Below are 27,036 nucleotides of genomic sequence, written 5' to 3' on the forward strand. Positions count from 1 at the left end.
AGGAAATTAGGAATCTCAAACCTTAGGGCAACCAGTTTATTTTGGTTAAAGGCTTGATTTAAGAAATGTAAGCTTTTCTGACGCAAAAATGCCTGTTGTGCTTTCTTCGGTTTGTGATTCAGGGAGAAATGAGCATTGTTACAATGGTTAAACACAAAGGGGCAGATTTAAGAGAAGTGGCGCTGCACCTAGTCCAGCGCCACTTTCCTTGTGCGCCTTAGCTCCCCCCTTGCCGCCATCATGTGTGCACCATATTTAAAATACAGCGCACCACGGCGCAGGGAAGGGGGCAATGGCGCAATCTTTTTTACGTTATTGATGTACTCTGCAGGAGTAGCGCCAACATTTTGGTGCTACTCCTGCAGAGTACATAGGGGCCAATTATAAATAATGGAAGCCCCCTTTTAACACCTGCTCTGAGCAGGCGTTAAAAGTGCAGAAAAGATGGCGCAAGGAAATCGCTGAGATTCCCTTGTGCCATTTTTCCAGCCCCCCTTGCATACATTATGCCTGGCGCAAGCGTAATGTGGTGCAAGGGTTTACAGAGGGGCTCAATGCATGCATTGCGCCACTTTGTAAATATGGCTCAGGGAAAATGCTACTTTAGCGCCGCCTTAGCCTAAAAAAATGGCGGTGCTAAGGTGGTGCTAGGGTCTCTTAAATCTGCCCCAAAGATCGCTTTTTTTTACTTACCTCGAGAATGACAGTTTTATTTCCGAATGACATTAATGAGTTTCTTTGATTTTGTTTTTTAGAAAACTCGGGTCTGTATTTCCCGGCTCTGAAAGAGCATCCAAGCAAGTATGTGCACCCTTGCCCAGAATCCGTTAAAAGCTGGATTCGAAGACTGAAGGAAGCGGGGAAGATTCTGGTGTTAATTACCAGCTCTCACAGCGACTACTGCAGACTTCTCTGTGAGCACATCCTTGGGTAAGCGCAACAGATATATAGGACTTATTAATGCTTCAGTCAGACTTCGAGGGCATGGCAAGTTGCTTCGCTCCATTAGCAGTGCTTAATATCAAAATATGTTTTTCTTAGGAACCCGTTGCTGGTGCTGCCAGATGCTGCGGTTGCTGAATCCCAAAGCTGCACATTCAAGATTCTACATCATGCCTCTTTCTGTACCATTCTACAATTCCTGTCTCTTTAACTAATTCTTGCATGTTCTTTTTCATCCTGTTTCTCCCTTTGCCACCGTTTTCCTATTTTTCTTATCCTATTGCATGGGAAAAAATCCAGGTCCCCAGAAACGATTGGCAGTGCTCAAAATATACAAGCACCAGCACAAATAAATGTCTGTTAGAGGATATTTGCTCCACTACCTAGAAAAAAACGAGTTCCTTTACGTTTTGAATGGCCTCAGTTCCTTTGCAATTAGCTTTTTTAAAAATTTATAGTTGTATTTTTATTTCCTCTTTTATACAAAACCATACGTGTATAGCAGATAAAACATGACGCCAGTGTGCGCACACAGAAGACATTTCCTCCATACCGGTCCAGAGACGTTTTAAGGCTTGAGCAAAGTGGACTGGATCCCAGAGCCCCAGCCTTTCAAACCCGATCCCCCCCCCAACCCCCCTCAACCCCCCCCCCCATTAGAGCCAGCTCTTTTCTGCACAGGATACTGCCTGATGACCTGTAATATTTCTTAAACGGATTGTTTTAAACCCCATTTTTGTTTCATTTATTTTTAAAGTAAGTCATGTGTGAGAGTCTATTACAGACATTTTGAACAGAAATGTTGTGTTTATGTTTCATGCAACATCCTTAAAAAAGTTTCTTTAAGATCAAAACAGGACCTCGCATATTGGAAATGAGAGGATGTCACAAAGATTATTTGCAGTAATATTAGTTAGTGAATCCTGTTTTACAGTATTAAAAAGACAGGTTACTATTCCTGATAATTAGATGTAAACACATTTGGAATTTGGGCAAGTGTCCCTGTGCACTGGCAGTGACCCAGCCAAAGGGGGCATGAAACAGCTGAAACTGTATCATTATTTTAGAGTTGTCCCAAACACTGGCCCAAAATTATGTTTGGCCCAGGGATCCTAAAATCCTTAATATGTCCCTGTACCCGACAGGGGTGGGGAGGGTGTGTAAGAAGCTCCAAGGTAGAGATCAACAGTCCAAAGGTTGCTGGGAGGGATGGCGGGGGTGAGGAGTAGATAATGGGGGATGTACACGTTCGCATCCAGTGTCAGGCTTCGTATGTGGCAGTTCCATATCTAGGTTCTCCGCCTTGAAAAACAGAGGGTCACCTGGTCCCAGTCTGTAAATGTTGGGAGCCCTAGGCCCGCATGCTGATGCAGGACCAACCCAGACACATAGTTATGTGGCTCAGTAACTGGCCCGAGGTCGCCTGGACCCTTTTATTGGCAGGGTCTCCTGACCGGTAACACTTGTGATGGATGGGTGTGGGATGGGGATAATAGACCAAACACTAGAACGTGTCCAGCAGGACACTACACAGTCCATAGTATGCCCTCCAGCAGCTCTATGTCTTATTAAATCGTTGAGCTTATTTTTATATTTGCAACCATTTTCTTAAAGAAGTCTGGTTAAGTGATTCCTTCTACATTGTCTACAAGTTGATGCATTTTCACTAAGATAGTCCAATTCACAACAATTACGTAAAAATGAATTCCTGTAGGTGTTTTCTTCAGGCCCAGTATTAACAGTCGGGTGGGCCAGGCCCAGCAAAATATGACCTTTGGCCCTCCAGTTTGGCAGAAGTGGCTATAGAGAATGCAGTTGTGAAATGGTTCCTCCATGCTGACAGACAAACCTTGTGATGTTGTTTCACTTAGTTTACATTCATGAACCCCTAGAACACATTTTAAAGTGTATTGCTTTTATAAATACTTTTTTAAATATGTACTGAAAAGGGGTAAAATGCTGGCTTTAGGTGATTTTCTCTATTTTGTACTGGCTGAGACATTAAAATGTTCATGTCAGTAGAAAGTGGCCCTGTGGCAACCCTAGCTCATTTCTGAGGCAAGCTGCAGTTGGGCAGTATTTATTAGGGGTGTGGGGGTAGGGTGTTACCTGCACAATGTTGTAGCAGGTGCAGTGGCACCAGGACCGAGGGCTTCTTCTGAACCTCAATAATGTCTGTTTCTGGTTGAAGGTTCTGAAAGTGTTTATCACAACTTTGTGCCAATGCAAAGTCACACAAAGTGATGCAAACTGATGCAAAGTCTAAGTCTTGATAAACTATTTGCTTTCCAGTGCAAAACTTATTTCAATTGGAAAATAGCCTCAAAGTAGCACAGATAATCATTTGTGCTGCTTTGTGCTACTTTGCACCTTGTGAGCATGAAATGGGTACTATATGGGCATTCCCACTCTACAACCTAGGCTTTTTGATGCAAAGTCCTGTCTACTAAAGATATTAGACATGGCTTTGCACCAAACATAACACCTTATTGAGGCAGGTGTTAAGTTGAAGAAATGTTTTAATTCATTCTAACTTTTTACACTCTGCATATGCACTATACAGCGCACATCCAATGTGTGAAAAGTTTTAACGTTTGTATAGGCACAGTAATTTGAACTGGAAGGCTCTGTCAAGTACAAAACTTATGCTAGATATCATGCGCATTCTTTTACACATGTTGCAAAGGAATGTATGCATGGTGCTAGGCAGCCTGTTTCTGCACCACAAGTGCTGGATAAGACAGCATAAAAGCATATCTTAGTAGATATGGCTCTATAGTGCTGTCTTCCCCTAGTGCAGGGAAGCATAGCAACTTTGGTTGCAGCGCTGCATGTTGCTATTTTGTTTAGTACATGTGTCCCTAAGTGTCAGCAAGTATGTGAGTGAGAATGTGAGTGAGAAAAAGAATGATTACATAAAAGTGAGAGTACTCAGGTGAGAATGAATGAGTATGAGTGTGAACAAGAATGAGAGTGGCAGTGAGTGAGCACAAATGAGAGTGAGAATGAATGAGTGCAAGTTAGTGAGAAGGAATGAGGGTGTGATTGTGAATGAGTGAATATTAGTGAGCATGAGCAAGAATGTGGTATTAGGCTTGTGAGTCTGCCCTTGACTATGGCATGCTGAAGGTGATTCTTGACTTAGAGACACCCGTGGCAAAATTCTGGCACCGGCATTCTGGAGGCAGTTCTTTATATGACAAGCAGCAGTAAGGAGATGTTAGCAAACGAGGGCACACTACATGTTGTGCTTAGCATAAGGTGACACCTATGACAAAATGCTGACATGGGCATACTTGATGTGATTTGTGGCATATGGTCAACTATGGAACATTGCTGGCATACTGAAGAAAATTCTAGGCATGGGGCGACCCATGTCAAAATGCTGGAACATTGAAGGTAATATTTGGCATGAAGGAGGACCACCATGGTATATAGGAGGGAGCAATTATGATCAAGTGCTGTCCCTGACATACTAGAGATAATGTTTGCTGTTAGGATCACACCGTATATGGATGGCACTAATGGCAAAATTCTGGCAGTGGCATATTACATTTAATTTTTGGACTTAAGTGTCACATATGGCATATGTGGAGCAGCTATGACAATATGCTGTACCTGGCACAATGTAGGCACTTTTAGGTGTATGGGGTCACCCCCAGCACATTTTGGAAAAGGTGGAGGGAACCCCTGGGAGCATAAGGTCAAAATGGCCTGGCACATCAGGAAAGACTTGAATTTTTAATGAGAGCAGAGCCTATGGCGTTTTAGCAAATTATTGTGAAAACCCTGCTTTAAAATGCACTATCTGTCCCATTTTTACAAAATGTTCATCAGGTGAGACCCACACAACCATCCCTAGAAGATGTCAGGCTCACTCGCTTCACTCTCTGCAACTAAGGACAAGTGTTACGACTAACCACTTTAAAAAATCACCAGCATGGCTCCAAGAACAGCATCCAAGCAGTGGGCCTCATTACGACTTAGTGCTGGAGGTCTTTTGTCCACCATATTAGGGGTGTTCCGCAGGGCCAGCAGGCGAAGTTTTTGCCCACTGGCCCAGCGGAACACTCACCACAACATTGACACCGGCTCGTAATTGAGTTGGCCGCAATGTTGTGGTGCGTTGTGTCTTACAGCACCCATCGTGCATTTTGCTGCCCGTAATTTGGGCAGTAAAGTAAGCGATGGGGCTATGCATGGGGCCCCCCAACACCACTATTCCGCCAGACTTCCGTGGCGGTGTTTACCGCCATGGAAAGGCTGGCGGATGGGGACTCTTAATCCCCAGGGCAGTGCTGCCCTGGTGAATTACAACCACCGCTGGCGGTGTTGGCGGTTTGACTGTGGCGGCTCTGCCACGGTCATAATGGGGCAGTCGAACCGTCCAGTCTGCAGCGGTCCGATCGCCATCGCAAGGCTGACGGTCTTAAGACCGGCAGCCACGTAATGAGGCCCAGTGTGTTCATGAGCACAGCTCACTTTTAGCAGCTTCCTCAGTGACTGGGACATTACACATTAGATTTTGTTAAATTAATAAATTCCTCAATGCAATGTGCACTGTTCTGATTAAATTACAAAATAAACTAAAGAAAAAACGTTTTCAAACAATTTGTTGCAATGTTTCATTTTTGTGAAATCATGAAAAATTAAGTGTCTGTCTTAAACCTTCACCTCAGTGCTTCACATGAGTGATATAACTTGCAGGTGATCTTAAATAAAAATGTATTAACAGTAAAGAATAATTTAGGCTCATAATATAGTTTAAATTCAATATATGGCCAACTTCAGGTCAATTAGCACATGTGGACTTAACTACTATTGTTTTAATTAAATCCCTTTTTCTCTCCCGGTGATTTATCAATACATTTCTCATTGCAGTATCAAGTAGTGAAACTTTTAAATAATAACAGTTTGTGGTATAAAACATGTACGTTCCCAGTGCTGCTTTGTGGTACTCTATGCTGTTCAGATGAACACATAATTTTTCATTTAATACTAACAGAAACAATTAATGATCTCCTTGAATATAATGACAGCACCCTAATACAAGTTAAAACCAAAAAAGACATTTCTCTGTTATGTTATTATTAATCATGATTTTATAATGGCTTTAATTATAACTTCAGTGATGTCAATTATTGTGCTGTTGCAGGGTTAAGGTCATGTGGCATTACTTCACAGGACGATTGAGGGTCAAAGGTCCTATGATGTCACTTCTTGTGATGCTGTTATGTTCAAGGATATGTGATGTCCTTTCCCCTATCCCTGCCATTTTGGTGAATCTACGTACAGGCTTGTAGGCTACTTCCAGAACTGACATAAACTGGTCCCGCCAGGGCCCACCTGAACGCACCCTTGGTCAATCCCCAAAAAAAATCCTGGAACCAGGCCTGGTTTTCTTACGTCTTTAGCTACTTTTCAACCTTCTCAACAATCACAAAGGTTTCCCGAAGTCTATGACTGTTGTAGTAGAATGATTTTTTGCATGAGCAAATATTCCCATGACTTTTTGAAACTGCACTTGCTAACCTTATTTTTCTACTCTGTGAAATTAATAGATACCCTTGGAAAAACTCCTTCACCTGCACCCTTACTACGATTCATTACCATGACATTTGGCACAACAGTTCTGTATTAAAACCATACATTGGTTGGAATTTTCTGGACTACTTTACTTAAAGTACAAATTGTCATGCCCACTTCCACATTGAAAGGCATATGAAGCACTCATTGTCGTGACAATTTCCATATTGATCCAGTATGCAAAGTACACATTCCTCTCATGGCAATCTGTGCTCTGCATACTGGGTATTGGACAGGAATGTCTCCTGCATATTAAATGCCCATATATCCCTACCCTGAGTGCCTGACTGCATGCGCTCCTTTTTGTTTGGCCCTGCAGTTATGCTAACTGCTTGTGTGCAGAGGCCTACGCTTGTTCTTGCTAATAGGAAGTCCAGAACCTGTTCTGTGATTTGGAGGGGTGCACCAATTGTGCCCTTATAGCAAGTATAGGACTATTGTCCATGCCCTGGGTAATTCACAGAAAGCAGTGGTGGTATACTGAGTTTACGTGAATCTTTAGCATGACCAGACCTTTTTTTATGTGTCAGGTTAAAGCACACTCTACTGACTCCTCTTGTGTAAAATTCTGCTTTAATGTGAATCCCAGACCTTGCACTGACATTCTTTATGCAAGTTGAGTGTATGTATGTGTGCTAAATGTGTAGTACATATTTGATAGTAGGACTCTGTGTGTGGTGAAATTGTGACTTCTGGGACTGGTGGAATCCATTTAGCATGACGCAAGATGGAGGGTGAATACAGCTTCCACAGACTGTGGAAGTAAACTGACTGCATTCCTATGACTGGAGGCCGAAGACCTAGACACAGAACTGAGTGTGGGGGTGGACATAGGGCTACCCTTTGAAATTCACTGAGGCCCTTGTTAGCAGAGGACTAAAGATTAGTTCCTGCTGAGCACTTGCTTTTTATAGATAATAGGGATGAAAGATAGGAATGCAGTTTATGTTGATAAAGGAGATTACTTTTATAGGCAGGGCTTGCCATTTTGTCTGGTCTCTGATTACTGTTTCAGTAAGACCTCACACTTCATTGTGCCCTTGTTTTGAATACTCCTGCTTGGAGCCACCATCATTGCTTTCTACTGTCATAGTTGTCACACTGCACAAAGGCTGCTCTGAGAGTCATCCAGAAAAATATATTTAAAGGAGAACCAAACCTAAGTGGTTATGAAACCTTAGACAGTGGATCCACATCTACTGTCTGGAAAACAATTTTTAGAGTGGGATCCAAATCACCCCATTTTGTTTCCAATCCAATTTCTGCTTGCTCGAAGAAGGGAGTTCTTTTCCGAGTATTTGATGCACTGCTATGTGAATAGGGCTGGTGTCTGCATGGATGCCAATCTCCCAGAGGAGCTTAGGGGGACACCAGCTGAAGTCTGCCCTTTCTGCTCAAGGTGCTTACGGCATGCCTACAGCCCAGAAACCTGTTTGCATGCCAACAGAGAGAGAAGAAGAGTGGACCTGAAGAAGGAGAGACTGCCCACGACGAGAAGGCCAGCATGCTCCTGTAAGACTGGTGCTGCTGCTGGTTATATCAAAGCCAACAATCCCTTGTAGCCGCTAATGCCAAAGTCACGATCAAGCGGGAGGCTACGACTGCTGAAAACACACAGCTGCTGATGACGTGGCCTGGAGGCAGCACCTACCTCTGAGTCCAGTAACCTGTCTTCATTTGGCATGGGAGGCTGCAACTGGCGCCGTGTGAGTCTACATCGTTACTTCTTGTGTTCTGAGTGTGGTTCTGCTGTGGCATCCACAGTTACAGCTCAGTTACCACAGGACCGGGAATACTGAATGACCCCTCACCACCAGAATTGCATTTCTAGTGAGCTGGTAAAAGCAGAATCTAACTGAGAATGGAATGAGAGAATGGCACACAGAGAATGCTGCCATATAGATCTGTGAACTTTGCATGGGTAAACTCGAAGTGGTAAATAGGTGCTAAAACTGATATACCTATCTTACCATAGTGGTTCTCCTGGGTCAACTGCACTTGTACCTGATCAATGCCTATACCTCGTCTATACAGAGGGGCTGTATATCTTAAGGATTCCAATAACAGGGAGATGGAACCAAAGGGGGGTAGTGCTTCACTACAAATAACATCCCTGTATTTGAAAGCTCCATTGCATTTCGTAGTATTTTTTCTTTTGCTGTGAGATGTAAGAACTTACTTTTAACTAAACGATAAGCACTGTGTGGACAGTACATTATTGTGTCTGTTGGTTGACTGTTGACTTCTGAAATCTCCCTGAGAAGCATTAGACTGATTGCCGTCTTTGCCCTGAAATAGAAGTACAGAAAGGATGTGCTCAGCCCAGTTCTCAAAGCCACAATAGGACAGACACCAGTGGGAACCGAATAGAATGAAAATTAGCCCACCCGATTAATCCAAGCTGCCCATCTGAAGTTTCTGACCTCTTAAGTCCCTTCTCACAGATCTTTCCTAAATTAAACTAGGAGCTTAAAGTCCATCTAATGGATGTTATGATCTGCACAACTCACACACGATATAGCACTGTTTGCCATGTTTTGTTGAGTGGGCACCATTTGCATTTTAACAATACATTTGCTTAATTTTAATTCAGAACGTGAGTTACGCGATGTTGGTATTCAAAGCCTTTCCTTAACAAGACTAGACAAACGTGAGAGATCTAGTCTTTTACACTGAGAGGCATTGACTTGTATCAACTTATGTAAGACAGTGTATTTGAAGAGGGTGCTGGCACTTCTTACACCTTCTCATCATGGTTGCTGCTCTTTAAGTGGACAATATGGACATTTATCAGCAGGACTTGGGCCAGAACCAGCAAGTCCCAACAAGACTGCTCTATGTTAAAACGAGCAGTCTCTGCACTTACTGGCAGGGCTGTTGTTCTTTTAAATGGATACAATGTTCATTTACAGTGGCTGCAATAGGTTCAGTAGGGCAATGCCTACAATCCTCATCAGGCCTGCTTAACATTAAATAATAGATTTGTGGCCCATCCACTGGAATACATTAGAAAATTATAATGTTCAGATTGCATTTGTTGATCTAAAAGAACATTAAATCACATGGCTGGTATTATTGATGCACAAGTGGTATGATAGTTATGATAAGACGTTGTTGGTGGTTCTTGATAAGCATGCTTAACTGTTCCTGAATTATTCAGGAGGGTATTTGGTAGTAAAATGCAACAGGAGCTTTAATGATGAAGTGTAGTGGTCATGACTGTGGCCCCGTTTGGTCTGTTTTAAAGATACTAATGAAGAAGAGTGAATTTATAAGGGTAGTGTGCGAGGATAAGGTCCCTAAGGAAACAGAGCTAGAGGAGATCTGAGACATAAAGTAACCCAAGAATTGTTTCGCCCTGATTTGGGTTTGTCATTCGGGTGCAGCTTGGTTCCAGTGTCACATATGGCTGTGGCATTAGCCGCTTAAGACAACCCGAAGCTGGGGTGTTGAGGGAGGGGTTTCAGAGGTTTGTTGGGGACTTTCCAACTCTGACCCTTCCTTGGAATGATAGGAAAGTGCTGCATAGTGTTATTGGGGTGGAGGAGATTCAGGAGGCAATGTAACAGCTCAAACCAGTGAAGTCTCCTGTGCCCATTGGGTTTCCACCCAAGTTCATTAAATGTCTGGGACGATGGATCAGGGAGCTGCTCAGGAACATGCAGTATAAGGCAATAAGAGTAGGGATCCTGCCACAAGACTTTAGCATGGCAACTATGACAATCACAAGGGAGGCAAGCCTGTGGAAGAGTGCACCTCCTACAGGCCTGTCACGTTGTTCAGCATAGGAGTACAAATCGTGGTGAAAGTGTTGGCCAGTCACGGCTTTCTACCCCAGAGATCAAAACAACATAATATTAGGAGGCTATTTTGGTGCCTAGTCAGTGGTGGCTGCTGCCAGGAAGGCTTGGAGGGATAGCGAGCAGAGTGGTGGGGGGGATAATACAAAAATAAATTGAAAAGACACCTGCCAGTCCTCTGTGTTCCTCAGCTCCCACCGCCTCACTTCTTCTCTTCTTGCTCCCTTCCCCACCCAATCCAGATGTTTCTCTCATGCTGTTACCCAGGATGAGAGAAGTGCTGGGACTGGCCTGGGCGGGCTGAAATGCCGCTCAGGTAGGGAGTAGGAGCCCGCATTGGTTCTCCACCCGGCTGTGAAACACAGTTCGGGTGGGGAGTTCTAAGTGTGCATGTCAGTTTGGCCGGCCTAAGACGGCTAGCCAAACCGACATTAGTACTTAGAGTGCACCTATCACTCCTCCTCCCCCTGCTGATGCAGAGGATGCTGGCCCCGTCCTAGACTCAGCAGACTGACAGTGGCTAAGTGGAAAAATTAAAAGATAATAAAATACTTTTAATATAGTTTTATTTTTCTGTTTTCTGCTGCCTTCCAGCAGTGTGGCAACGCCACTCCGCAATAGCGGAGGGGCCGCCCCTGTGTCTGGTAAGAGGGTGATACCATGGGGGAGAAGGCGATTCTGCTGGCCCTAGATGACAAAAGGCATCCGACTTGGTTGAATGGCATTATCTGTTTTGCATTATCTGTTGGAAATCTTACATAAGATTGGGTTTGGACACAAATTTCTGCCACAGTTAATGCTACTAGATGCCCAACCAGTAACATCGGTAAATTCTAATGGAGAGATGTCACAGGAGTTCGAGCTGGGGCAAGAGATGAGACAGGGATTCCCGCTCTCACTCCTGCTGTTCACACTGGCTCTGGAAAACCTTGCGGTGTATTGGTGAGTACAGGGGGATGCTCAGATCTGTGGGATAAGATGGACATCAGATTGGAATATGTTTTCTCCCTTTGTGGTGATAGTGTTTTGGTGTATTTGGCGGATCCAGTGCAGTGTCCAGGGTTTAGACCTATTTGATAAACATTTAGGGGTGCACTTGAACTGGCACAAATTAATGGCATTTCCAATCACTGAATGGCAGCCTCAGAAGTACTGGGAGTGCTTGTTGCTTTGGACAAGATAGGGTTTCACCTACGTGGGTGATACCTGACAATGAATCTAGTTAAGCTTCAGCAACGCAATCTGAGGAGAATTCTGGAAGGGTCTAGAAAAGATGTAGCAAAAACTCCCCATGTCATGGATAGGCAGAGCTGCACCATGTACAATAATTGCACTAGCCAAATTCATCTACTTGCTGCAAAACACGTCACTGACTAATTTTTCTGAGCAGCAGATGCAGTGACACAAACTCATCTTTTGGATGGGGCCATCACAAGTATACCATTAGAGACTCTGACAAGTAATTCTTATGACAGGTGTATAAGTCATTTGAATTTGCAGTTGTTCTATTTGGCGACCCGCTATTGCTGGTGAACGAATTGGGTTTTGCCTTCCAGCAGGAGCACGCGCTGATGGTGGACAGACAAGTAATGGACCAAGGCAACTATCCACACTAACTATACAGCACCTCCTGCCCATTGCAATCGACTCATCAAAAGGAACAGGTAATGAGACAAGGAAAGGGCTATACAAAAGCTGGGGTAGGAGAGCAAAGTGATGCTGCAAATGCCCCTTTTGGAGTCAGACGTTTTGACAGATTTAAAATAATTGGAGGGGCAAATGCAATGGGACATGCTGCGGATATCCAAACCGGGCAACATGTAGGTCTCTGGGGTCTCCTTCCACTTAAAAAGCGACAACACCAATCTGAGCTGGCTGAGAAACCAGGGTTATCACTACATACATCTGAAACTTGTTCTGGTTGGATATGTGGATCGACATCAGGACATAGTTGAGGAAATGGCCCCAGAACGTAGACTTTTAGCTGCCCCTCCCCCCCCAACATTAGCATGCTGTAAGAAATTGGGTTTTGATTGAGGGGTGAAAACCCTTTTCATGGAACGACCACAGTCCTTGTCAAGATGAACCACAAAAGTCATTAAATTAACCTACCCTATGTTAGCTTAGCACAAAAGCAGTCTGGCTTAACTGAGAGGCACTGTGTTAAGTATTTATGCAGCAAAAAAACAAGAAGAAAGCTCAACCCAACACAATAAAAAGCCCAAATCAATTGATCAATGTTGTGTGCATTTTAATAAATACAATGAGACCAAAATGACAAAAGTTCAATGAGTAGAATCAGAGAATTGCAATTTCAAAGGTTTAAGTAAAAATAGCATCAAGGAGCAGAAAGTGCGGATGTCTGGTTGCGCTAGACTGGGATAAAGTCCCATGTACAGGTAGTCAGCAATGGATTGTGGGCTGGATAAAGGGACCAGGGTTGCCCAGCTGAAAAGGTTACCAAAGTCCAAAGTCAAGCGCGCGGAGTTCAAAATTCGGAGTTCCACTGGTGGCAGCCACAGGCCCAGGATCTGGGGAGGCACCTCTTGAGGATCAGGAACTCACTACAGTAGAGGCCAGCAGGGCACAGGCAGGTCCAGTTGCAGGGCCAGGCAGGATCAATTGCAGGGCCAGGCAGGATCAATTGCAGCAGGTCAGCTGGTCAGTTGCAGAGAGGCCTCTGGAACTTGTTGTATCCCTCCCTGTAGCTCAGAATAGGAGGTCGGCAACCTGACCCTTGGAGTAAATGTGATAGACCTCCGTCCTTCAAGCAGCAAGTTAGGCCTCAAGCTGCAGACCAGTTCTCTGAAGGACAAGGCAGGCCTCAAGCAGCAGGGCAGTCCTCTGGTAGCAGCAGTGAAGTCCACTGACAAAGGCAGGCCTCAAATAGCAGGACAGTCCTCTGGAGTAGAAGGCAGTCCCTCTGTAATCTTCTGCAGATCTAGGAGTGAACCTAAGATTGGGTCTGATGGTCCTATTTTTCTACCTGGTGTCAACTTTCAAGTGGGAGAATCATCTGGAGCTCTCCCAACAGATTGTAATGGAATTTCCTTCCTCTCTGCCCAGGTTCCACTGGAGCTGGGGTGACAAAAGACAAATGGGAAGTTCTTTCGGAGTGCGCTGATGCAACTTCTTTGGAAATGTAAGGGGGGCTGTGCACAGCCCTGCCCCTCCCATCCTGCAAACACCTAGTCCCCCTTTGTGTCACTGTATGGAAGAAAAATACAAATACTAACTGCCATGTTAATTACAGTAATTTGACCCAGCGCACAGGATGTATGCACAAAATAGGACAGGAAACTTCCTACTTTCTAAAAGTGGTATTTTCAAAATTGTACTTTAGAATCTGACTTTACCATAAAAGTGGATTTAAAATTACAATTCATTGAGTCCAAACATGGTATTCCTAGCTGCCATGATTAAATCTAATAAGGTAACCCAGGTAGAGAACCCAATGTTATCCTATGGAAGAGGTAGACCTTGCAGTAGTGAAAATTGAATTTAAGAGATTTCGCTACCAGGACATGTAAAATGTAAATGTTCATGTCCAACTTTTTAAATAAAGCGCACACTGCCATATGGGCTGTTTAGGATCTACCTAGGGGTGACTTATATGTATTAAAAAGAAAGATTTAACCTGGCAAAAGATTTATTTTGCCAGGTCAAACTGGCTGTTTAAAAGTACACACAGGCTGCAAATTTGATAAACAGTCTCTATACACTTGTTGTACCACTTTACTAGTGACTTGTAAGTTAATTTAAATGTGCCAATTAGATGTAGGCCAATTTGGCCATGTTTAGTGGAGTGAGCACAAGCATTTTAGCACTGATTAGCAATGGTAAAGTGCTCAGAGTCCTAAGTTAAACAAAAATGAATTTAAGAAAAATAGGAGGGGTGAACACAAAATATGTGGTGGTAACCCTGCAGAGAGGCAACACATGCAATCTTGCAAATCTTTAGGGCACTGCTGATTGAATATAAGCCCTGCTTAGCCACATAGAATGAAAAATGGGAATTGGATTTAGGAGTCCTGGAGGATGAATATTGGGGGCAGACATGTTGATACCCAAGGCCATCAGGGTAGGATTTCGCCAAGTGCAATTTAAGATTTTGGAATGGGCATAGTCTTTTCAGACAGGATGAACAAACAATGACAAATGCCTGAGAGGCCGTGGCTAACTTTTCTGGTCATGAGTGAACCACCAAATGATGGCTGCAACAGGAGAAGATTAGACACTCGGTCTGCCACATTGGGTATATGGGGAGCGCAGACCCTACCCAAACATACACTGCTATTGTGTAATGTTGCTCTCATGGTGGTCAAGATGGACATTTTTCTGATGCAGCTCAGACGTCCTGGGACTGGAGCACTGGTCAGCCAACATGGAGTGGTGTATGCAGGTAGAGAAGTTTGTGTATGAAGCAAGAGGAGGCTCTCTGAAATTTGAGAAAGTGTCAGGACCATGGCAAAACTTTCACAAAACAGACTGAGATCGCTTGTTGGGGAGTGCCCCAAGTACAGTGGAGTTTTTTTTCAGATGATTCACATCAGGGGAGTCTAACGACCGAGCTGTTGTTTATTTATATCTGCCCAGTTTGTTAATATCTGTACAAAAAAAAAATGTACAGTGTTATTGAACTGTATCAGATTAGTGTTTGCAAGTTTGTTTTCACTGTTTTTACGGCTGATGAAAACTTCAGTACAAGGATTTAAAAGACAGAATCGTAATAAATAGCATATTACATTTTATGCATTTATGGTTATGCCACAGTATATTTTATGTTTATTTGTTTTAATGAAAGGTTTTTAACCAAAACCATGATTCAAGGGATTAAGTTTGTGCAGTAAGGTAAAATCACATTAAAGATGCCTGACGAGTGCTCAATTTGGGCCAATGGTTGTTGGTGGAGGCCAGTGGGATTATTGTTTGGGAACTAGCACTTACTTTTCCACATCCAGCATTTCCTTACCGCAAGAGAGGGAAAACAAAGAGGGAAAGAAGAAGGAAGAAAAAAACACAAACCAAGTAGCGGTTGGAGAAATATTTCACTAGAGGCTTGTAAAACAGACACTAAATATAAAAAAGTTAAACTTACCTTACGCTGCCGGCAGCATGTTGTGCAGTACATCCTCGCTGTTGCTGGCTCCGGAGTGTACTCCAGTTTGAGTGCGCGGTCCCCCAGCCACCTCCTTTATGCAATCAAGATGCTGCTCTCATGCTATTAAGTGGGCTGCCTCAGCACTCCGAAAAGCACTGAAGGCCTGTACCTGCTTAATTGCGCATGTTTGTTTGGCCATAGCAAGGCAGCTGGCCAAACCAACATGCGCACTTCAAACTGAAGTGGCCACTCCTCACTGCTGCCAACCATTGGCAGCAGTAACGCACTGGCCCTTCCCTGCCCTCACACTCCATTTGCTGGAAGAAAACATCAACAATAAAAAGGTAATAAAATAGTTTTATTACCATTTTATTTTTTATGCTTTCTGCATAGAACTGTGGGGGGGCACTCCTCCACTTCTCTGGAGGAGCAGCGGCTGCACAAACTCCTTCTCAAAAGGAGAAAGCAGGAACCAGCAAGAGTGAGATAAAGAGGCAGGTATTGTCTGGAAGTGAATTAGAGAGGCTCGAGGTGTATTGAAGACTGAGCATTCTGATGTTTAATTGCACCAGCCTCAGGCTTCTGAGCATTGCTTTGGGCACTGGCACTCATTCCTATACAAATTAGGCACTGCTCCTGACTATTCCCTGTGTAAAGTAATGGTTAAATGCAATCTGTAAGAAAGTAAACACTGCTCTTCTAATGTCAGCTTTTGCTGTACTGTGCTGAAAACTCGAATTTGCCTTTTGCACTGTAGTACTCAATGCGTGAGCATGCATTTATGAATACAGTTGATCTAAGTAACGTTATTGAGCCACATTTATTTTCACTGCCATTTTTGCTGTACTCCTTCCACTGTCATCCTTCGGTAAATGAATAGTTAACCATGCATTGGTTTACTCTGCGTAGCTGTAGAGCTAGAGATTTTTAGCCACTTTGTCTTCCAGGTTTTGTCTGATGATGGATTTGAGGTGAAAATTCTACAGTATTGGTTATTTATATTGTAGTGTTCTGAAGCACTGCATTTCTCCCTGCAGTTACATCATAGTGATGAAGCTGAGGGGAAAACTCTACTTTGAGTGAGATGATAGAGTCAGCATGTGCACGTGAATGCTGTATACGTCTACAAGTAGGCCTATATACTTTAATTTTCTCCTACGAGTGAAAATTTTAAAAGACATTTTGTTTTTGAAAAATATATATCAGTCCAAATCTTCTTCAATCTTGGCCAGTCCTAGTCCTATACATTTCTTGAAAACCCCGCTCTGCACTGAATTCAGTGATGTTATAATAGCTCTCCTTTTCATTTTAGGAAGAACTTTGAAGAACTGTTTGACATAATTATTACAAATGCTTTGAAACCTGGTTTCTTCTCCCAGACACCAGACCAGAGACGCTTTCATACTCTTGGTAAGCAGTGCTTCATTTAATTTTATAAGTATCTCTTTAGGAATCTATGACCACCGTACATTGGAAGGGCGAGTTAAATGATTCAGTACTTAAAGGGGGAAGTGCATGATTTTTCAATTCTATTATTTTAATATTTGGTGCTCACAATAAAAGCCCTTCTGAAATATCAGTGGTCTTGCATTTTATATTTGGAGCCCCAAGAAAAAAAAAATCATTAATGAAGTGAAAGTGATCAACATTGCAAATAGGCTGGACAATGCTCCATAGCTTAGCCAACAGTTCTGTAATGTTAATATCTGACACACACAATGGTTTTGACAAAAGTGTAATGACGTCCCTGGAGGGCACCCAGGAAAGATCGCTGTGCCCTGGGGAATGAGGTCTCTGGGGCTGAAATCGGGTAGAGGAGGGGGCCACATGGCCGCCATCTCTCCCAAATAAATTATAAGGCCAGGCCCAAAATCGGCTGAGGGAGGGGGGCCTCTTCTATTTACTGAATGCTGGGTCACAGGGGATGGGGTCTCCGGGGCAGAGATTGGCCCGGGAAGAGAGGTGCGGCCATTAACACAACGAGGTAACGCTTACTAACTAACCAGTAGAAAGTGCTCTACTGGATAAACAAGCAGGTGAGCTTTTGTTCTGGCCATGATGCTCATTTCACAGAAATTAAACCTCAACAGAAAGCACTTACAAATATAAATGTAGCAGGTGCCCCAGTTGAAGCTCCACTTCTGGAAAGGACAAATAATCCTAACTCCTGAAATTGGCGACTCTACATTGAAAAATGATCTGAAATCCATTGTGGAAGTGAATGGATCTTATATCTATTGGTTCTCACACCAACTCTCACACTCACATAGACACTGTCCCAGCAGTCTCACACCCAGAGACACCCTCTCACACCTATTCTCACACCCAGAGAGACATGCGCTGCGTCCAACTCCTGCTCCGCAAGGCCAAAGGTTGGGTGGTTAGGGAATTGGCCGCAGAGACTGGCCTCAGGCCAGGCCCTCCAGCCAACCCCCACCCCGCTCAGCCAAAGGCCATGCGCGGCACTGGCTAGATTAACATTTAGTGATCAAAATCATTTAACGTTAAAAACCATAGAAATTTACTGAAAAAGAGGCTACAGGGACTTTATAGTTAGGAAATAGAATACAAAAAACACATAAGAAATTCACGTAAAAAAGCAAAGGTTACAGGGATGTGATAGGTTCTGAATTTACCCGCACAAAACCAGAGAAATTATGCAGTTAGAGTTAGAGTTATTTTGCGTAACTATAACTTGCGGCGTAAGGTAACTATAACTTGTGCCCTCGCCATGCCCTATTATTATCACAGATATTACAGTGCTCATGACAGCTTTTATAACATCAATAAAAATATCAATGAAACAAAAGAAGTCAAATTATTGAAGAAACAGCTGTGCATGGTTAGGGCACGAGTTGTAGTTACCTTAGGTCGCGAGTTATAGTTACTTCATATGACTCTAACTATAAATGCTTAATTTCTCTGGTTTTGCGTGAGTAAATTCAGCACTCAACTATTACGTCCGTGTAACCTTTGCTTGTTTAAGGAATTTCTAAGTTTTTTTTAATTCTATTTCCTAACTGTAACATCCCTGTAACCTTTGTTTTTGTCAGTGAATATATATATATATATATATATAAATACATATATATATATATATATATATATATATATATATATATACATATATACATATATATATATATCCAAACCCAAACACTGTCCTGGTAAGTGATGAGGCGGATTCTTAAGTGGTCCGGTGCGGGTTCCAGGAGCCCAAAATCTCACGTATAGCAATTTCATAATCCAGAAAAGGGTAACCGGACACCATGAACATGCAAATTTACATTTATTGACGCATTTCGGCCGTAGCCTTGCTCACAATACTCCTCCAATTCATTCGAGTCACATATAAACCTAAATTACAAAACCTGAAAAAAGGACTAATTTCCAAGACAGATTCCTCAGGAAAGGAAAAATGGCAGCCATTTTGAACTACATCTTTTTACATAATAAGATACTAAAAGCGACACAGTGTTTACTGCAGTTCCTCCTCTAATGAAGAACTATATTTATATTTATGTTACCTTCAGTTTGTCAACCTTTAGTAATTATATATAATAATATAGGCTAAATTTCTTTAACATTCTTCAGTTGAAAACATTCTAATTCTTTTGTTTCATTAATAGCAGAACAACCGCTTATCCCCTCTGTCTGTTTTTCCAAGTTAACTCACCTAAGTTACTATCTTCTCATTAATTCCCTAGTCATCTGCTTTTATCTCCAGTATTAAATAGTGTGTTTTAGTTCACTTCTAAAACCAATTACCAGTGTTATAAAAAATAAATACTTTAAATATAACCCATGAGTAAATAAGTCTAATTCTAAAAATATACAATATAAAAAAAAAAACAACCACTGTGGCTTACTATTATCCATCTTGTCATCTTATTATTACGTTATTTAAACATCACATTTTAACATCTGATACTGATATAATATCCAGACTATTTATAAATAATGCCTCTATTTGAATAAATATGAATATTAAATACATTCAATAGTCTTGGAATAAATAAATAAATAAATAAGTGTACAAGTTGGGAACTCCTAAAACATCAGTGCTACATATATTCCCTCAACACACATGTTAAATAATAACCCCAAAACATACCAGCAATGGAATACAAAAATAGAATTATTTACAATTGATAATTAATTTATCTTGGGTAGTATCAAAAAAATCAATCAATCGAAAAATCAGAAAATCAAAAAGTCACAAAATCGAAAAACTCGGGACATGAATTGAATTTTCTCTCAAATGTACAGCTAGCTCCTCACTTAGGTTTAATCCTTGTGGAGCAAGGGTCTCGAAGTCAATAATATATTTTGACTCGATAATCCTCAATTTTACAACTCTGTCCCCTCCACGTGGGTCCTTCTTCACCTGATCAATGACTAAAATTTTTAGCTTATTGACATCTCCATTATGCATAATCTGAAAGTGTCTTGCCACCGGATACTTTTGGTCATTATGTTTGATGGCTCTCTTATGTTCAAGAACCCTCTTTTTTGCTCGGTGAATTGTGCTGCCTATGTACACCTTATCACAAGGGCAAATTAGGCAGTAAATACAGTAATCAGTGTTACAATTAAAGAGACCTCTAATTTTAAAATGTCTATCTCCTAACCTAAGGGTATTAGAATTCTAACTCTTACTGCATGCTTTACAATTCAAGCAGCATACAAAGCCTATGCTTTCATTGCCATTGTCATAAGTATTGGAAGTAATCATGTTATGGCTCAGATTATCTCGCAAGGACTTGCTCTTTCTAAAAGTAATCTGCGGTGTCTCGTGTACATATTGGGCCTGATTACGACCCTGGCGGTAAAAACCGCCAGGGCCGTGGTCCGCGGGAGCACCGCCAACAGGCTGCCGGTGCTCCTTTGGGCATTCTGACCGCGGCGGTACAGCCGCGGCCAGAAACGGAAAGTCGGTGGTGTACCGCCGGCTTTCCGCTGCCCAGGGGAATCCTCCATGGCGGCGCAGCTTGCTGCGCCGCCATGGGGATTCTGACCCCCATACCGCCATCCTGTTCCTGGCGGTTTCAGACGCCAGGAACAGGATGGCGGTATGGGGTGTTGTGGGGCCCCTGGGGGCCCCTGCAGTGCCCATGCCAATGGCATGGGCACTGCAGGGGCCCCCGTAAGAGGGCCCCACTTAGAATTTCAGTGTCTGCATAGCAGACACTGAAATTCGTGACGGGTGCTACTGCACCCGTCGCACCCCTTCCACTCCGCCGGCTCCATTCGGAGCCGGCTTCCTCGTGGAAGGGTGTTTCCCGCTGGGCTGGCGGGCGGCCTTTTGGCAGTCACCCGCCAGTCCAGTGGGAAACCCAGAATGACCGCCACGGTCTTTTGACCGCGGTACGGTCTTCTGGCGGTTTCCGCTTGGCGGGCGGCTCCCGCCGCCCGCCAAGCTTGGAATCACCCCCATTGTGTCAATACAGAATCTGTGTGTAGAATATGCCAGCTTCTACTTAGTATAGACCTCACCCTCTTCGATTGTTTAGAAAAAGTAGTAATGAATCTTATACTTTCTTCCACAATAGCTTTGATGTTACGAGTGTCAAAGAGCAGGCTTTCTCTTGTAATTCTACTGACCTTGTCCATTGCTTTGGCAACCAGATGTTCACTATATCCCCGTTCTTTAAATCTTGTACACATATTTCTCTGTTCAAGTTCAAAGTCTAGGGCAGTACTGCATATACGTTTTGCTCGCAGAAGTTCCCCATATGGGATACTGCGTATGAGACTGCCCGGATGTGCACTCTGTGCACTAAGGAGGCTATTCCCTGCTGTTTTTTTTCTATACAGTTTTGTGGTAAGTCTTTCTGCCGGTACAGTAATCATTACGTCTAAAAATTCAATACCACTATTGCTCACTGATCCACTGAAAGCCAAATTACAATTATTCACATTCAATTTCGATATGAAATAATTCGCTGAAATCGTATCACCTCTCCAAATGACACAAATATCGTCGATATATCTGCACCATAAAACTACATGTTTCTCAAACTCAGGTAGACTGACGGACATCTGCTCCTCCCACCAGCCCATGAACAAGTTCGCGTAGCTGGGGGCAAAGCAAGTGCCCATCGCGGTCCCCTGTAGTTGTCTATATACATTTTTGTCAAACAGAAAGAAGTTATTCTTTAGACAGAAATCAATCATATCTATTATCATTTCAGTATGTAGCAAATAAGAGATCGGTCTTGCTCTCATGTGATGTCTAGTAGCGGCCAAACCCACCTCATGTTTAATACATGTGTACAGGCTAGCCACATCTAATGTCATTATTAGAAAATCTTGTTCCCAGTGTATTCCATCTATGATCTTAAGAAAATGTGTTGTGTCTTTTATATAGGAGGGTAATCCCTCCACAAAAGTACGAATAAAAAAGTCAATATATTTAGACGTATTTTCCAACATTGATCCTAAAGCAGACACAATTGGTCTGCCAGGGGGATTGGTCTTATCTTTGTGCAACTTCGGTAATAAATAGAGAACCGTAATTTTGGGATATTCACATACAAGAAAACAATATTCATCCCATTCCAGTAATCCTTGCTCTCTCCAATTTTGTAATTTGTCTCTGAAAGAGTTATCAGACTGTTTTACCAACTCATAATTTACTCTTGTGTAGCAATTGTAATCCCCCAATTGTCTTAAACCTTCCTTGATGTACCACTTCTTGTCCATGACAACGACATCGCCTCCTTTATCGGACTGTCTGATAACAATGTCGTTGTCCTTTTTCAATTTATTCAGGGCTTGAAACTCTGCTATATTTAAATTGTTCTTCCTGTTATTGCATTGTTTACCCTTCAGGTGTCTCAATTGTTTGATAACATCTTTTTCAAATACTTCTATTGAATCACACTGAATTGCTGGTAAGAATCGAGATTTGGCTTTGAAAGGCCCAGGGCATGATCTATCTACTTCTGCCCCCCAAAACATCAAGGTTAATTAGTGAGTCTTGATGAGCTGATGTATCCTCATCTAGCTCATCCAAAGTGTATAAAATTTCAACATCACTGATGCATAGATTGCTGGGTTCAAAGGTACTCTCAGGCTTCCTTAATCGAGTTGTGTTGCTGAACCATTTTTTCAATTTTAATTTCCTGACAAATTTAAATAAATCTATTCTTGTCTGCGTATAGTCAAAATTACTCGAGGGACAGAAAGAGAGACCTAGAGAGAGAAGTTTGTGCTCAATGACAGTTAGTGCCCTATTAGACAGATTAACTACATTCATGATATTTCCTTTTTGGCTCTGGTTGTCATCCCCATCGGCTTTTGTTCTTCTTTTCTTGCTTCTCGCCTTTGCTTGTCTATTCCTCTCCCTTTTCCTCTCATTCCTCACCCCCTTCCCATCTGTGAGGGCTGGAACCCTCGTTGTTCTGTCCTGCCTTTGTGTAATACTTGGAATTGTTTTAAAAAATTAGATTTATCTGTATGTTGTCCTCCTTGAATAATAGTAGATAATGTAGTTTCGGATACATCTGATAAATTACTATCTGAAACATCACTTTCACTAGTGTCATGTGGAACCCCAACTTTCTGTCTCACTTGTACTTCTCTCTGTAGGGTGGGATCTTCATTGTACAAATGGTCAAATTTCTGATGGAAAGTCAAAATTCTTCCTGAATTATAATCTTTGAAATCACGTATAAATTTCCGTTGTTTCTTCATAGTGATTTCCTCTTCTAATTTTGCCAATTTGATCTCAATTTTCTTCATAAAATCTTCATATGCTTCCTTTGATACTATAGCCACTAATTCTGCTGTTAATTTTTCAATATCGTCCCAAAAAAAATCTCTGTCTTTAATGGCATATTTGATCAAAATTTTCATCATATTTAGTGAGCAGCAGTTCGAATTACTTGCCCACTCTTCTAACATCATCGGATCTGGTTCGTCATAAGTTGGTATAGTAAAGATCCTGACGCCCCTTGGAACTCTCTCAACATCACAGTATCTTTGTAGGGATTCTGCTTCCCACCATTTGGAGAGTTCTTTTATATGTAATTTTTCCAACTACTCGCACAGTAGTTGTGATTTCATGCCCAAGTTGATGCCACCATTATCCATGTTATTTGTATTCTCATTGCTGGTAGTGGAGAAAAAAAGTTTGTTAGACTTTTCCTTTCTTTGTACCTCCAAAGCAGACGCCATGTCTTGCCAATAAAATTCCAACATTATTGTAAAGTGCTGGCCAGGGTGAGTATACTCCTGAAATAATTCTGTCCTTTACTCACTCTTAACTGTAACAGCGCATATGAATCTCTAGAAACAGCACATAATCCACATGGAATATATTCCTTAGGTCAGATTTGATCTTTTGAAAAATGTCCTGTTAGTTAGTCCCTAAAAAGATGAATGTTCACTCTATGTGCTTATGACTCGCTATTTAATCAACACTGTGGCCTTTCTGTATCTATTGTCGTGTCCCTTCTATTCCATACAACCAAAAAAAGAAAAAAGAAAAGAAAAAAAATTGTCAAACAGAGCCACACAGCTTAATTCGTGCCCACAATCGCCAAAGAGTTCACCTAATAGTTTGCCAGTCCTCAATATTACATCCAACCTGCTTCACTTACAAACAGGAGAGTTCTCTCAACCATGCAAGCAGAATTTATAGTCACGCATGGCCTCCCAAGTGAAACCGCTGTCTTTGTTGGCTAACGCGTTGCTGAAATCGATGCGATAACAGGAAGAACAATTTAAATATAGCAGAGTTTCAAGCCCTGAATAAATTGAAAAAGGACAACGACATTGTTATCAGACAGTCCGATAAAGGAGGCGATGTCGTTGTCATGGACAAGAAGTGGTACATCAAGGAAGGTTTAAGACAATTGGGGGATTTCAATTGCTACACAAGAGTAAATTATGAGTTGGTAAAACAGTCTGATAACTCTTTCAGAGACAAATTACAAAAATGGAGAGAGCAAGGATTACTGGAATGTGATGAATATTGTTTTCTTGTATGTGAATATCCCAAAATTCTGGTTCTCTATTTGTTACCGAAGTTGCACAAAGATAAGACCAAACCCCCTGGAAGACCAATTGTGTCTGCTTTAGGATCAATGTTGGAAAATACGTCTAAATATATTGACTTTTTTTATTCGTACTTTTGTGGAGGGATTACCCTCCAATATAAAAGACACAACACATTTTCTTAAGATCATAGATGGAATACACTGGGAACAAGATTTTCTATTAATGACATTAGATGTGGTTAGCCTGTACACATGTATTAAACATGAGGTGGGTTTGGCCGCTACTAGACATCACATGAGAGCAAGACCTATCTCTTATTTGCTACATACTGAAATGATAATAGATATGATTGATTTCTGTCTAAAGAATAACTTCTTTCTGTTTGACAACAATGTAAATAGACAACTACAGGGGACCGCGATGGGCACTTGCTTTGCCCCTAGCTACGCGAACTTGTTCATTGGCTGGTGGGAGGAGCAGATGTCCGTCAGTCTACCTGAGTTTGAGAAACATGTAGTTTTATGGTGCAGATATATCGACAATATTTTTGTCATTTGGAGAGGTGATACGATTTCAGCGAATCATTTCATATTGAAATTGAATGTGAATAATAGTAATTTGGCTTTCAGTGGATCAGTCAGCAATAGTGGGATTGAATTTTTAGAAGTAATGATTACTGTAGAGGCAGAAAGACTTACCACAAAACTGTATAGAAAAAAAACAGCAGGGAATAGCCTCCTTAGTGCACAGAGTGCACATCCGGGCAGTCTCATACGCAGTATCCCTTATGGGGAACTTCTGCGAGCAAAACGTATATGCAGTACTGCCCTAGACTTTAAACTTGAACAGAGAAATATGTGTACAAGATTTAAAGAACAGGGATATAGTGAACATCTGGTTGCCCAAGTAATGGACAAGGTCAGTAGAATTACAAGAGAAAGCCTGCTCTTTGACACTCGTAACATCAAAGCTATTGAGGAGGAAAGTATAAGATTCATTACTACTTTTTCTAAACAATCGAAGAGGGTGAGGTCTATACTAAGTAGAAGCTGGTATATTCTACACACAGATTCTGTATTGACACAATATGTACACGAGACACCGCAGATTACTTTTAGAAAGAGCAAGTCCTTGCAAGATAATCTGAGCCATAACATGATTACTTCCAATACTTATGACAATGGCAATGAAAGCATAGGCTTTGTGTGCTGCTGGAATTGTAAAGCATGCAGTAAGAGTTAGAATTTTAATACCCTTAAGGTTAGGAGAAAGACATTTTAAAATTAGAGGTCTCTTTAATTGTAACACTGATTACTGTATTTACTGCCTAATTTGCCCTTGTGATAAGGTGTACATAGGCAGCACAATTCACCAAGCAAAAAAGAGGGTTCTCGAACATATGAGAGCCATCAAACATAATGACCAAAAGTATCCGGTGGCAAGACACTTTCAGATTATGCATAATGGAGATGTCAATAAGCTAAAATTTTTAGTCATTGATCAGGTGAAGAAGGACCCAGGTGGAGGGGACAGAGTTGTAAAATTGAGGATTCTCGAGTCAAAATATATTATTGACTTCAAGACCCTTGCTCCACAAGGATTAAACCTAAGTGAGGAGCTAGCTGTACATTTGAAAGCAAATTAAATTCATGTCCCGAGTTTTTGATTTTCTGACTTTTTGATTTTCTGATTTTTCGATTGATTGATTTTTTTGATACTACCCAAGATGAATTAATTATCAATTGTAAATAATTCTATTTTTGTATTCCATTGCTGGTATGTTTTGGGGTTATTAATTAACATGTGTGTTGAGGGATTATATGTAGCACTGATGTTTTAGGAGTTCCCAACTTGTACACTTATTTATTTATTTATTTATTTATTCCCAGACTATTGAATGTATTTAATATTCATATTTATTCAAACAGAGGCATTATTTATAAATAGTCTGGATGTTATATCAGTATCAGATGTTAAAATGTGATGTTTAAATAACGGAATAATAAGATGACAAGATGGATAACAGTAAGCCACAGTGGTTGGGTCTTTTTTTATATTGTAGATTTTTAGAATTAGACTTATTTACTCATGGGTTATATTTAAAGTATTTATTTTTTATAACACTGGTAATTGGTTTTAGAAGTGAACTAAAACACACTATTTAATATTGGAGATAAGAGCAGATGACTAGGGACTTAATGAGAAGATAGTAACTTAGGTGAGTTAACTTGGAAAAACAGACAGAGGAGATAAGCGGTTGTTCTGCTATTAATGAAACAAAAGAATTAGAATGTTTTCAACTGAAGAATGTTAACGAAATTTAGCCTATATTATTATATATAATTACTAAAGGTTGACAAACTGAAGGTAACATAAATATAAATATAGTTCTTCATTAGAGGAGGAACTGCAGTAAACACTGTGTCACTTTTAGTATCTTATTATGTAAAAAGATGTAGTTCAAAATGGCTGCCATTTTTCCTTTCCTGAGGAATCTGTCTTGGAAATTAGTCCTTTTTTCATGTTTTGTAATTTAGGTTTATATGTAACTAGAATGAATTGGAGGAGTATTGTGAGCAAGGCTACGGCCGAAACGCGTCA

At 41.5% G+C, this 27,036-nt stretch overlaps 1 protein-coding gene across 5 annotated transcripts in view; it reads left to right on the forward strand.

Annotated features, from left to right (window-relative positions):
- The window catches only part of NT5DC1 (5'-nucleotidase domain containing 1), a 999,625-nt gene that overhangs the window by 770,062 nt on the left and 202,527 nt on the right, over positions 1 to 27,036 (forward strand). For all 5 annotated transcript variants that reach the window (XM_069234556.1, XM_069234559.1, XM_069234557.1 and 2 more), the window contains 2 exons: positions 756 to 930; positions 16,742 to 16,839. In XM_069234556.1, coding sequence (XP_069090657.1) covers positions 756 to 930; positions 16,742 to 16,839 — 273 coding nt within the window. The remainder of the gene's footprint in view (positions 1 to 755; positions 931 to 16,741; positions 16,840 to 27,036) is intronic.

This window comes from Pleurodeles waltl, chromosome 5, assembly GCF_031143425.1.
Source record: "Pleurodeles waltl isolate 20211129_DDA chromosome 5, aPleWal1.hap1.20221129, whole genome shotgun sequence".
In the NCBI taxonomy this organism is placed as follows: Eukaryota; Metazoa; Chordata; class Amphibia; order Caudata; family Salamandridae; genus Pleurodeles; species Pleurodeles waltl.